The sequence below is a fragment of the Cherax quadricarinatus genome, chromosome 48 (assembly GCF_038502225.1).
Source record: "Cherax quadricarinatus isolate ZL_2023a chromosome 48, ASM3850222v1, whole genome shotgun sequence".
NCBI lineage: Eukaryota > Metazoa > Arthropoda > Malacostraca > Decapoda > Parastacidae > Cherax > Cherax quadricarinatus.
This window is the reverse complement of record NC_091339.1, coordinates 10,967,548-10,981,352: the sequence shown is the minus strand read 5'-3', so window position 1 is coordinate 10,981,352 and position 13,805 is coordinate 10,967,548. Positions and strand designations below refer to the sequence as shown.

The following is a 13,805-nucleotide window of genomic DNA, read 5'->3' as shown; positions in this document are numbered from 1 at the left end:
CTTGATACCGCACCCCATTCTGACCCTGCCTTGTTTTTAGACCACTCTTCGGACACTCCTGATGCCCCTGTACCTCTAGCTGGTGCTGTTTCCTCACCCACTTCAGGTACCAGGGCTTCGACTGACTCCTTTGATTTGTCTGACCTCCGCTCTCCTTTGACTATTCTTCCGGCTTCTCCCTCTACGGTACCGGCAATTTTCGAATCGCCAGCCCGTTTCACAACGGACCAACTCCGGTCCTACTCCTAAACGCCAACGTCAATCTCCTGATGACGTTCCTTCGTTACCTTCCCATTCTACTCGGAAAAGACCGACACGTCATGCACTCTCTCTTCACCCTCAGTTTCGGATCACACAATGGACTAAATTCTTTACTTTAAGACCGACTTCTTCTTCTGCCTATCTTTCTGACCATAGTATTGGCAAAGCGCTCCTGCGTCATGTTGGTAGAGATATTTCATTTCATGCTCTCAAGAGTGGTACGTGCATCGTCACACTCCAGAATGCTACCCAAGCTCATGATCTTTCTCTCCTTTCGCATATCGATACTACTCCTATCACTATTGAAAAACATCTTTCTCTCAATTCTTGTAGTGGTGCTGTCATTCTGCCCCATACCATAGTCCAACAAAATTTCCAGGCATGTGGCAATGACATTCTTGAACAGCTGGAACTCCAGGATCTCCCAATCCTCAAAGTCGACACTTATGTCCTTCCTGCCCGTGGGCTGAGACGTTACCCTTGCAATGTGGCTCGATTAACTTTCGACAGCCGAGAACTCCCATCCTCTGTTTATGTCGTGGGACATAGGTTACAAGTTCGAAAGGTTATCCCTACACTGCAACAGTGTAGAAATTGCTGGCATTTTGGTCACCCAGCGAAATATTGCAGATCTATATCCGAATGCCCAGTCTGTGGTGCCGACGACCATTCTAATACATCTTGCAGTCATCCTCCATCTTGCCTTAATTGTAATGAAGCTCACCCTCCATACTCCTGCCATTACCAGGTCTACTTAAATGAGCGTGAAATCCGTTGCCTTAAAGAGGCAGAAGGTCTCCCTTATGCTATGGCAGTTACTCATCTCCGCCTCCAAGGAAGACTACCCAGTGTTTCTTATTCTCGTGTTTCAAAACATCCCCCCACTTCTGGGTCCCATCTTCTGCAGCCTCCTCTGTTGTTACCCCTCCCATAGCCACTCTGGCATCTAATTCTTTTGCTGTCCTTGGCTCTGACGTCCCGACTACAACTCAGTCAGTTCTCACATCTTTGTGTCCTTTCTCACAAGCCCCAGTATCCTTCCTCACAAGCCCCAGTATCGACAAGACCTGGTACGACACCTTATACCAATCGCCCCTCTACTTCTCAGAAGTCCAAAAAATCCACATTGCTCAAATCTTCTTTGCCCCTTCCTTCCCTTCTTCCACCTCTACACTTTACCTTTCCAGTCTCTGTGCCTAGTTCTTCCACTCTGGCTCTATTACAAGTGTGGAGGTTCACCCTCCTTCTCGTACTATGCCTTCCACCCCCGTCCCCTCCCAAGTTTCTCCATCTTTTGCCACCTCCCAGGTTTCTGCCTCTTCTGTCCCCCCCACACATCATCTCCAGTCCCCTACACTCTTTCGTCCCCCTCTACTTTGGTACAGTCCATTACTGTCCCAATCTTTACTCACCCTCCTCTTTCTACCTCCAATATGGTCTCCCATACATCTTTGAATTCAGAAACACTTGAAGCCATTTCAGAATATATTGCAGAGACTAAACATTCAATGGACACTGATTCACCTCCTGTTCCTTCTCTTCCCTCTCCTCCATCTTCACAACTCCATTCTTCGCAATGCTCCGTTCCTTCGTTGCATGAACATCCTCCAATGCCACCACACGTTGACTTTTCTAACCCCTCTAGTCCATAGGTGCCCTTCCCTACGGATTCCTGGTATTTTCTTCATTGCCAATCATGGCCTATTTACAGCGGAATATCCGCGGCCTCAGGGGGAGGGGGTAATTGGGGTGAGCTTCAGATGTTGCTTTCCAGGTTTTCCCCTGTTGGTGCTTGCTTACAAGAACCAAAATTACACTCAGATATTTTCCAACCTATCTCAGGCTATAATTTATTGTATTCTTCAGATCCTTTCTCAGATGGGACCTTTAATGAAAGTGCCCTTCTTCTATGCAATGATATTCCGTACTGTCGACTATTTGTCCACACCTCGCTACATTACACTGCAGCCCGTATCCACTTGAATAAGTGGTTTACAATATGTTCTTTATATCTCTCTCCTTCTCGAGCATTTTCTATCCCAGATTTTGCCTTCCTAGTTTCATCCTTACCACCACCACTTCTGTTACTTGGTGATTTTAACGCCCACCATTTCCTCTGGGGGGGGGTCTCATTGTGATTCACTTGGCATCGAGTTGGAGGCTTTTCTCGCCTCTCACCCCCTCCATGTTTTAAATACAGGTACTCCCACCCATTTTGATCCTCGTACTCATACTCTCTCTTGCATCGATCTATCAGTCTGCTCTTCCTCCACTGCACTAGACTTCACCTGGTCTGTTCTGCCGGACTTACATGACAGCGATCATTTTCCAATCATTCTTACTTCTCCTTCATATTCACCACCTTTCCGTAGCCCTCGCTGGCAATTTGATTGGGCAAATCGGGACCTTTACTCGCAACTCACTGCACCTCTTCTCGACGTCAGTTTATACCGCAGCTTCTCATTCTATACCCCAAACCTCAGGCAGGCATTCTCAGAAGTGCGTGCCTTGGTGGTCTCCTGCTTGTGCTAGTGCAGTACGTTTGAAACGCACTGCATGGGGCAGGTACCGATACAATAGAACCAATGAGAGACTTCTTGATTTTAAGCAGAAGCGTGCGATCGCTCGCCATGTCCTCCGTGATGCTAAATGCACTTGCTGGCGAGACTATGTTTCCACCATCACCTCTGCTTTCTCTATGAGTGTAGTCTGGAAAAAAGTGAGGAAATTGAGTGGTAAATACTCTCCTGACCCGGCTCCTGTTCTATGGGTCGCCAGTAATGATGTAGCAAACCCTCTTGACGTTGCCATTGAAATTGGCACTCATCTGGTCCGTATTTCCAGGGGGCTTCATCTATGCCCCTCGTTTCTTTCCTCAAAGTCTGCCAGAGAGTTAGTACCCTTGGACTTTTCTTCTCTCAGAGAAGAACAGTGTAATGTGCCTTTTACACTTCAGGAACTGGAGGCAACACTCTCAGCTTGCCGATCATCGGCAGCTGGGCCTGACGACATTCATATTCGTATGTTACAACATTTACATCAGTCAGCCCTTGTAGTCCTTTTACACCTCTTCAATCATATTTGGGCACAAGGAGTTCTTCCCCAGCTGTGAAAATCTGCCATTGTTCTCCCTTTCTGCAAGCCGGGTACTACAGGACATGATGCCTCCCACTATCGTCCCGTCGCTCTTACTAGTGCAGTTTGCAAAGTGATGAAACGTCTGGTAAATCGACGTTTAATGTTGTATTTAGAGACACACAACAGTCACTCCGCTAGTCAATATGGCTTTCGTAAGGGCCGTTCTACCATAGACTCCTTACTACGCTTGGATAGTATGTTCGTAATGCCTTTGCGAATAATCACTCGGTTATTACCATATTTTTTGACATTGAGAAGGCATATGACACAGCTTGGAGGTATAATATTTTGGCCCAACCCCACTCCTTAGGCCTCTGAGGCAATCTACCATCCTTCCTTAAGAATTTTTTAACTGACAGACACTTCCGTGTTCGAGTCAATAATGTGATTTCCCCGGACTTCGTCCAAGCTGAAGGTGTCCCTCAGGGATGTGTTCTGAGCACAACAATTTTTCTCCTTGCTATAAATGATTTGGCCTCTGTTCTTCCACCCAATATTTGGTCATCACTCTATGTTGATGACTTCGCTATTGCTTGCACAGGCGCTGACTGTCATCTTATTGCAGTTTCTCTCCAGCATGCGGTCGACCTTGTTTCCACTTGGGCCACCATGCATGGGTTTAAATTTTCCAGTACCAAAACTCACCAAATTACTTTTACTAGACGCTCTGTCATCTCCGATCATCCTTTGTATCTCTATGGTTCCCGTATCCCCGAACGTGATACAGTCAGGTTTCTAGGCCTTCTCTTTGACCGTTGGTTATCCTGGAAACCTCACATTACCTCTCTGAAGGCAACTTGTCACAGCCAGCTAAACCTTCTTAAAACCCTTGCTCATCTTTCCTGGGGAGCTGATCGTCGAACTCTGCTTCGCCTACATTCAGCCCTCGTTTTATCGAAACTCGATTATGGTGACCAGATTTATTCAGCGGCCTCTCCTGCTACTCTCTCTAGCCTTAACCCCATCCATCACCAAGGATTACGTTTATGCCTTGGTGCTTTTCGCTCTTCCCCTGTTGAGAGCCTCTATGCAGAAGCGAATGTTCCATCCTTGTCTGATCGCCGTGATGCCCATTGCCTTCGCTACTATGTACGCTCTCACGATCTCCACAATCCTTCCATTTATAGAATTGTCACCGATATTAGTAGACATTCTTTATTTGTTCGCCGCCTCTGTTTGCTCCGTCCCTTTTCTTTGTCCCTTTTCTCTTCGCCTACATTCGCTCTTGTCTTCCCTTCAGTTACCACCTTTATATGTTTATGTCGCATCTCACTTTTCCCTACCTCCCTGGGAAGTTCCAGCTGTTTGGGTCTGTTCTTTCTCACTCCCTTGTTCGAAAGCCCAACTGCCTACTGTGGCTTCCCGCTCTCTTTTTCTTGATCACTTCCACTCTCATTCTCATGCCATCGCTGTGTACACAGATGGCTCTAAGTCTTCAGACGGCGTCGGATTCGCAGCAGTGTTTCCAGACAGCGTCGTGCGGGGGCATTTACTATCTTCGGCTAGCATTTTTACTGCTGAATTGTATGCCATTCTTGCAGCACTTATTCGTATCGCATCTATGCCTGTGTCATCATTTGTGGTAGTCTCAGACTCCTTTAGTGCTCTACAGGCTATATGAAAATTTGATACATCTCACCCCCTAGTTCTCCGTATCCAACTTTGGCTACGCCGTATCTCTGCCAAGCATAAAGATATTGTTTTTTGTTGGGTCCCTGGTCATGTCGTCGTACAGGGCAATGAACAGGCAGACACTGCTGTGCGGTCAACAGTACATGACCTACCAATTTCCTATAGAGGTGTTCCATTTCTGGACTATTTTGCTGCAGTAGCTACCCACTTTCACACCCGTTGGCAACAACGTTGGTCATCTCTACTCGGTAACAAACTTCATTCTATTAAACCGAGCATAGGTTACTGGCCGTCTTCTTGTCATCAGTGCCGAGGTTGGGAGACCACTCTCTCCCGCCTTCGCATTGGCCACAATCGTCTTACTCATGAGTATCTCATGGAGAGGCACCCTGTTCCTCTCTGTGAGCAGTGTCAAGTTCCTGTATCGATTAGCCACATTCTGTTAGACTGCCCTCTCTATCAATGAGCACGCAGAATTTATCTCCAACGTCGTCTTCGTTCTACTACTCTCTCTTTACATTCCCTTCTTGCTGATGGACCCTCCTTTAATCCTGACTCTCTCATTGACTTCTTGACAACGACTGATTTACTCCACAAACTCTGATGATGATGCCTTTCGCACTCTCCTCAGCCCTTTCTAGCTCAGTCTCTTGCTGCCCTTTACCCTTTCACCATCCACTGCCCCGCTGTTCTCCGTAACCTATTACTCATCCATCTCCCTTTTGCCACCTAATGCCCTCGCTTCCTTCCTGCCCTGCAGCGCTGTATAGCCCTTGTGGCTTAGCGCTTCTTTTTGATTATAATAATAATAATTACCCAGGTGTGGATTCCAAACTGGTGCTGCATCCTACAATATAAGCCTGACGCACACGGTGTCCAGTGTCCTGAACGATTCCTTACTGAGATGTCGGAAAGCAATTCTTAGGTTTGCTATGCGCCTATATGCTGCAGCAGTTATTGGTTGATGTGCGCCTCAGGAGATATGTTCAGTATTATACTCACTCCAAGATCCTTTTCCTTGAGTGAGGTTTGTAGTGTTTGTGTGTGTACATTCAAATTGCAAAACAATCGCAGACAGGCTACCTGAACAATGCAGTACAAGATTTCCATCCCCCGTGGCGTGTCTAACATATATTACACACACACACACATTCTATATATATATATATATATATATATATATATATATATATATATATATATATATATATATATATCAATAACACTGCGACTAGCCAAGGACTCGAACCCATGCTGCTTTGTCCTGCCTCATGGTGGGTGAAAACTCATGACGCCTTAATCCACGGGACCATACAATTCTTAAGAGTAGCACATCCAGCAGAACTGGATGTTGTACTCGCTATCCAAGGACACACGATGGTGTGGATGACTCTAGGCTAATTTCATTCTAGTCCCTGTTTGGTGTACTAGTACAACGAGCAGTATTTTATATTGTGCCCACGAACAAGTGGCATTGATCAATAACAACACTGCGACTAGCTAAGAACTCGAACCCATGCTGCTTTGGGTTCGAGTCCTTGGCTAGTCGCAGTGTTGTTATTGATCAATGCCACATGTTCGTGGGCACAATAATATATATATATATATATATATATATATATATATATATATATATATATATATATATATATATATATATATATATTATGCGTATGTGTGTATTCACAGCTAAAATTAGGTTTGTACATAAGATAACGGAGGAGTGTAAATCTACCGGCAGATCTGTTGTACGTAGCGTCGGACGCCAGCACAGTGACCTCTCCCTTGCAAGAGAGGAAGAGCTTACCCCGCCGCTCCCGCTCCAGGTAAGTCCTCCCAAGATGACTACTCCCATGATGTTATCACTCCAGGTAGGTTCTCCCAAGGTAACTCCTCCCATGATGTGATCACTCCAGGTAGGTTCTCCCAAGGTAACTCCTCCCATGATGTGATCACTCCAGGTAGGTTCTCCCAGGATGACTCCTATGATGTGAGCACTCCAGGTAGATCCTCCCATGATGTGAACACTCCAGGTAGGTCCTCCCATGATGTGATCACTCCAGGTAGGTCCTCCCATGATGTGATCACTCCAGGTAGGTCCTCCCATGATGTGATCACTCCAGGTAGGTCCTCCCATGATGTGATCACTCCAGGTAGGTCCTCCCATGATGTGATCACTCCAGGTAGGTCCTCCCATGATGTGATCACTCCAGGTAGGTCCTCCCATGATGTGATCACTCCAGGTAGGTCCTCCCATGATGTGATCACTCCAGGTAGGTCCTCCCATGATGTGATCACTCCAGGTAGGTCCTCCCATGATGTGATCACTTATTGACAGCCCACACTGTTGCCTTTATTAAGTCGGAAACAGATCTATATTACATTTGTCTCTTTATCCCCCCATGATATCTGTTTCCAACACATGTCTTCTCATTACATAGCTCCTCTCTATGTTGTCTCCTCAAAGTTTTCTCCTCATGATGTCTTATGCCCCATGAAATCTCCACAAAGATGGCTTCTCCTCACTATGAATTTTCCCTTTAATGCATCTTCCTCATGATGGCTCCTCCATATAATGGCTCTCTTCCATTATGGCTCGTCTATTTGATGGTCCTTCCCATGAAAGCCCAGTAAATGAAGTTTTTTTTCCTCCATTATGGCTTCTCAGCATGAATTCTCCTCCTTGTGATGGTTCCTCTCAGTGATAACTCCTACATGATTTATCTTGTCTGCGATATCTCCTCCTTATGATAATTTCTTCCCCATGTGGCTACTCCTCATGATTTCTTTTAATAATTATGTATCCTTCCTATTAGTCTCTTTATCAAGACAATTCCTGTTCATGATTACTCCTTTCCATGATGCCTCATTCCCATGATGGCTCCTCCCAGTTATGTCTTTTTCCGAAGATGTTTATTCCTTCTGAAGTTCCTTCCCCATGATGTCTCATCCTTATGAATCCTCCTTCCTATGACGGCACCACTTTTATGGTGGCTTCTCTCTTCTCTCTTAATGATGTTTCCTATCTGTATCTTCTTCACATGATTTCTTCTTCAAATATCTCTTTCCCTTGATGTCTCCTCATGATGGTTCCTTCCCAGATGCCTCCCCCTCATGATGTCTCTCCCTGTTGTCTCCTGCTCGTATATTCTGCCCATTATTCACTTATTAATCCCACTATACACCCAGCCACTTCAGGCTGTTTCTAGAGGCAAAGGATTCCCCTTTGCCTCCAGAAACTACATGAATTACTCGTGGCATGAATTCAACAAGATGCTGGAAACATTAAGTAGAGATCCATATTAACATAATAGCATATTTTTATGAAGTCGTGTGCTTGGACGTGGTAAGTACCACATCTCATGAAAGGGGACAGTATGCCACCGTATTCCGGAAAGTCTTATCAGTTACAGGAGCGTCTGACTCTTGTAATGCCATCTGTCATTCACTTTAAGTGAAGTCCAAACACACTTGCACTTCGTTCTGAGAAACGGGATTACTAATTAACCCTATGGGTTTCTGGACGTTCTTTGGAGTTTGGAATAGTCTGATAAAAGATGGCCAGGTTTATGGCAGTAACAAAAGTGGTTTCTCCTGCTAGCACCTGCTTATTGTTTAGATGCGCACTGTGGTTCACTCCTAGCTTCAGTCTTCATGCCACCTGCAGATCACTTTCCCCGATGTTCATTATCACTGCAATACTGTTGGGAAAAGAATTTTTAGGCTCTCTCACTTGAAGGTATCAGCCACTTTTGCTGCCTCCAAAACTGACGTCAATTTGTGATACTTCAGAATTAATTAATTGCTCTATTAATTTTTTTAACGCATTTTCAACGAATTTACGTCTGTACTTGGCAGGGATACATTCATATACATTGAGTACCATAACCATTATAGTGCCGTAATAAGAGAAGCCCCTCATCACTCTGGTTAGAAATAAATTCCTGTGCTTTACCCTACCTTGATGTAATAATAAGTGCTGCCCAATGCTAGACTGATAACTGATTCTCGAGTGAGTCGAAAAATTGCTCAGGGAAAACAAGTACCAAGGATACTGATTTCTGCACTTTAAAATATCCATCTCCTCTTCTCCCAGTCATAATCTTTTCTCGTCTTCTCAAGGGTTAACTTCACCAATTCGAGTGTCAATGAAGCTGATGGATCCTTAGCTAAAACCTAGTTCACTGTCACCCCTACGACTGACGGGTTATTAAGAAAACCTTCACAAGTATTATCAGCGTCAATACGGACAAGGAAACATAGTGGGGAGTAAAGACTAGTACGAGGTCAATGTGTAATAGACACACCAGATGGGGAAGGCATGTCTAATCATTCAGACTTCAACTAGTTGTGAAATGGTTCACGAAGCTGTGGAGCAGTAAAAGGAAGTCCTGAGAGAATGGTAGGTTCATGCTAAGATGGTGGGTTCTCTTAGGATAGTGGGTTCTCTTAGGATGGTAGGTTCTCTTAGAATGGTGCATTCTCTTAGGATGATGAGTTGTTTTAGGATGGTGGGTTCTCTTAGGATGGTGGGTTCTCTTAGGTTAGTGGGTTCTCATAGGATGGTGACTTGTGTTAGGATGGCGGGTTCTCTTAGGATAGTGGGTTCTCTTAGGATGGTGGGTTCTCTTAGGATGATGGGTTATCTTAGGATGGTGAGTTGTTTTAGGATGGTGGGTTATCCTAGGATGGAGGGTTCTCTTAGGATGTAGGGTTCTCTTAGGATGGTGAGTTGTTTTAGGATGGTGGGTTCTCTCAGGATGGTGGGTTCTCTCAGGATGGTGGGTTCTCTTAGGATGGTGATTTGTTTTAGGATGATGGGTTCTCTTAGGATAGTGGGTTCTTTTAGGATGATGGGTTCTCTTAGGATGGTGAGCTGTTTTAGGATGGTGAGTTCTCTTAGAATGGTGGGTTCTCTTAGGATGGTGAGTTGTTTTAGGATGGTGGGTTCTCTTAGGATGGTGAGTTGTTTTAGGATGGTGGTTTCTCTTAGGATTGTGGGTTCTCTTAGGATGGTGGGTTCTCTTAGGATGGTGGGTTCTCTTAGGATGGAGGGTTCTCTTAGGATGGAGGGTTCTCTTAGGATGGAGGGTTCTCTTAGGATGGTGGGTTCTCTTAGGATGGAGGGTTCTCTTAGGATGGAGGGTTCTCTTAGGATGGAGGGTTCTCTTAGGATGGAGAGTTCTCTTAGGATGGAGGGCTCTCTTAGGATGGAGGGTTCTCTTAGAATGGAGGGTTCTCTTAGGATGGAGGGCTCTCTTAGGATGGAGGGTTCTCTTAGGATGGAGGGTTCTCTTAGGATGGAGGGTTCTCTTAGGATGGAGGGTTCTCTTAGGATGGAGGGTTCTCTTAGGATGGAGGGTTCTCTTAGGATGGTGGGTTCTCTTAGGATGGAGGGTTCTCTTAGGATGGAGGGTTCTCTTAGAATGGAGGGTTCTCTTAGGATGGAGGGTTCTCTTAGGATGGAGGGTTCTCTTAGGATGGAGGGTTCTCTTAGGATGGAGGGTTCTCTTAGGATGGAGGGTTCTCTTAGGATGGAGGGTTCTCTTAGGATGGAGGGTTCTCTTAGGATGGAGGGTTCTCTTAGGATGGAGGGTTCTCTTAGGATGGAGGGTTCTCTTAGGATGGAGAGTTCTCTTAGGATGGAGGGTTCTCTTAGGATGGAGGGTTCTCTTAGGATGGAGGGTTCTCTTATGATGGAGAGTTCTCTTAGGATGGAGGGTTCTCTTAAGATGGAGGATTCTCTTAGGATGGAGGGTTCTCTTAGGATGGAGGGTTCTCTTAGGATGGAGAGTTCTCTTAGGATGGAGGGTTCTCTTAGGATGGAGGGTTCTCTTAGGATGGAGGGTTCTCTTAGGATGGAGGGCTCTCTTAGGATGGAGGGTTCTCTTAGGATGGAGGGTTCTCTTAGGATGGAGGGTTCTCTTAGGATGGAGGGCTCTCTTAGGATGGAGGGTTCTCTTAGGATGGAGGGTTCTCTTAGGATGGAGGGTTCTCTTAGGATGGAGGGTTCTCTTAGGATGGAGGGCTCTCTTAGGATGGAGGGTTCTCTTAGGATGGAGGGTTCTCTTAGGATTGTGGGTTCTCTTAGGATGGAGGGTTCTCTTAGGATGGTGGGTTCTCTTAGGATGGTGGGTTCTCTTAGGATGGAGGGCTCTCTTAGGATGGAGGGCTCTCTTAGGATGGTGGGTTCTCTTAGGATGGTGGGTTCTCTTAGGATGGTGGGTTCTCTTAGGATGGAGGGTTCTCTTAGGATGGAGGGCTCTCTTAGGATGGAGGGTTCTCTTAGGATGGAGGGTTCTCTTAGGATGGAGGGTTCTCTTAGGATGGAGGGTTCTCTTAGGATGGAGGGTTCTCTTAGGATGGAGGGTTCTCTTAGGATGGAGGGTTCTCTTAGGATGGAGGGTTCTCTTAGGATGGAGGGTTCTCTTAGGATGGAGGGTTCTCTTAGGATGGAGGGTTCTCTTAGGATGGTGAGTTGTTTTAGAATGACATTTCTTGTGTTGAGTCCTTCTCTCCCTCTCTCGTTCTTCTTTCTTCTTCTTCTCTCTCTCTCTCTCTCTCTCTCTCTCTCTCTCTCTCTCTCTATTAGCGTACCTGTTTATATCATCTCCTCCCTTGCTACAGAAGTATTCTTGATCCAAAGAACTGGAGCTACCCTCCTTCCCCTCTAATAAACATAATCATCATCAACACCAGGCACTGCGTGGACCTGTCACCTTCAACACTTGTTTATAAATATCACATAGCGCCTCTGAGAGGAAAAGTAGTCATATACGCTCAAAAATAAAGGTTGGCAGTTCTAATTCCTTGGATGAAGAGCCTTCTACTAGCATTAAGAAAACTCGTCCTCTTGAAAGGTATAATAATAATAATAATAGTAATAATCGTTAAACCACGGAACGGGTGAGGTTTGAATGCATGGCGAGTGACTTATAGGTTCAAACCCCACCCGTTCCGTTGTTTGTTGGCACTTGTGTCATTACAGGTCGAGCGGGAGTGGGAGCTACACTGGCCTAGGAGAGCTCAACAAAGGAATGATGAACAGCAGCAACAAGGGAGTGGTGGGGGCAGGCGTGGGCGTGATGACGACGGGAGGCATGGGTCGTTGCCACGCCCACGGGCACTCCACGCCCGCACACAGCTGCGACACCTTGGAGATGAGTGAGACTGAGGTGGACAGGGACAACAGAAAACGGGCCAACAGCGACAGATGCAGGAACACCAGCTTCTCCATCGCTGTTTAACAAGTCTGTCAGCACAAGCAAGCTGAGATAACTCCAACAAGCAGCCAACAGTGACAACATCATTGTACCAACACAAGCAACCAACAGTGACAACATTATTGTACCAACACAAGCAACCAACAGTGACAACAATTACTGTACCAACACAAGCAACCAACAGTGACAACATTATTGTACCAACACAAGCAACCAACAGTGACAACAATCACTGTACCAACACAAGCAACCAACAGTGACAACAATCACTGTACCAACACAAGCAACCAACAGTGACAACAATCACTGTACCAACACAAGCAACCAACAGTGACAACAAACATAACTACTAACACAAGCAACCATCAGTGACAACAAACATCACTACCAACACAACAAGCAACCAACAGTGACTAAAACTCGTGCAGTTATGAGCAGAAGAACATGTAAGTAAACTTGACGTATCCAGAAGACGAAGAGAGGAATGTCCAACATCTCCGCTAGTACAGCCAGGCTCACCTGTCCCCATCACATGGACACTGTACTCTGTCTTGTCTCAGACATCAGAAGATCGCGTCCCGTATTGCGGATCAAGCTACTGTCGCAAGCTGTTGTCGTTTCGTACACCTTCACACACACATCCCACAGCTGGCTAATTACTACTCTATCCCTTGACCGCTATTAATCTATCTCACAGTTGGTTTGGCACTTCCTCTTCCAGCTGAATCAAAGCCATAACTATCATCAGCTAACCAACGTACGAATCTGACAAATTCTCAGTTCTGAACAGTGGACTAGGACCAGTTATGGAGACTTTGCTTGTGAAATATATCTAAGACACCAAACCGTTGTTGTGGACGGAGGTTCGAACCTTCACGGCTCATTGTGCTAAATAATCCACCCGGATTTAGTGCTTCATTAAATATAATACCATGTTAAGCAAATATACAGAAATAATCTCAAACTCCCTAAAGTGCATGAAACTAATATCAATGTGTGGCCAAGAGACGTAAGCATTAAATTTTGTATATAATAAAAAGGCAAAGAACATTTATGTTGTATTACAACGTTCATTTAAATAAAAAATAAAAACGAAATGCTATTTTTTATTAACATTTAACCAGAGAAAATATAAATTAATTATGTAACTTGTGATTTTTTTTGTTATTTGAGCACTACAGTAGCACACTGACCCATAACTGAGTCTTCTCAAACATAACTACTCTCTCCTATATGTCTAACCTGATTTCAAAGTTACTCCAGGTATTATCTTGATAACATTGTGAGTGTGCTTCTTATATATATATATATATATATATATATATATATATATATATATATATATATATATATATATATATATATATATATATATATATATATATATATATTTTTTTTTATTTTTTATTATCTCTTTCAGTACCACTTGTTTTGTGGTTTCATTATATATATATATATATATATATATATATATATATATATATATATATATATATATATATATATATATATATATATATATATATATATATATATATATATATAATAAAT

The 13,805-nt window shown here is 44.4% G+C and overlaps 1 protein-coding gene across 1 annotated transcript in view; it reads left to right on the top strand.

Annotated features, from left to right (window-relative positions):
• LOC138854057 (uncharacterized) overlaps positions 1-13,351 on the top strand; it is a 72,859-nt gene extending 59,508 nt beyond the window's left edge. The window contains exons 7-8 of the mRNA XM_070094794.1: positions 6,773-6,857; positions 12,020-13,351. Of these exons, the coding sequence (XP_069950895.1) occupies positions 6,773-6,857; positions 12,020-12,278 (344 nt within the window). The 3' untranslated portion in view covers positions 12,279-13,351. The remainder of the gene's footprint in view (positions 1-6,772; positions 6,858-12,019) is intronic.
• The last annotated feature ends 454 nt before the right edge of the window (positions 13,352-13,805 follow it).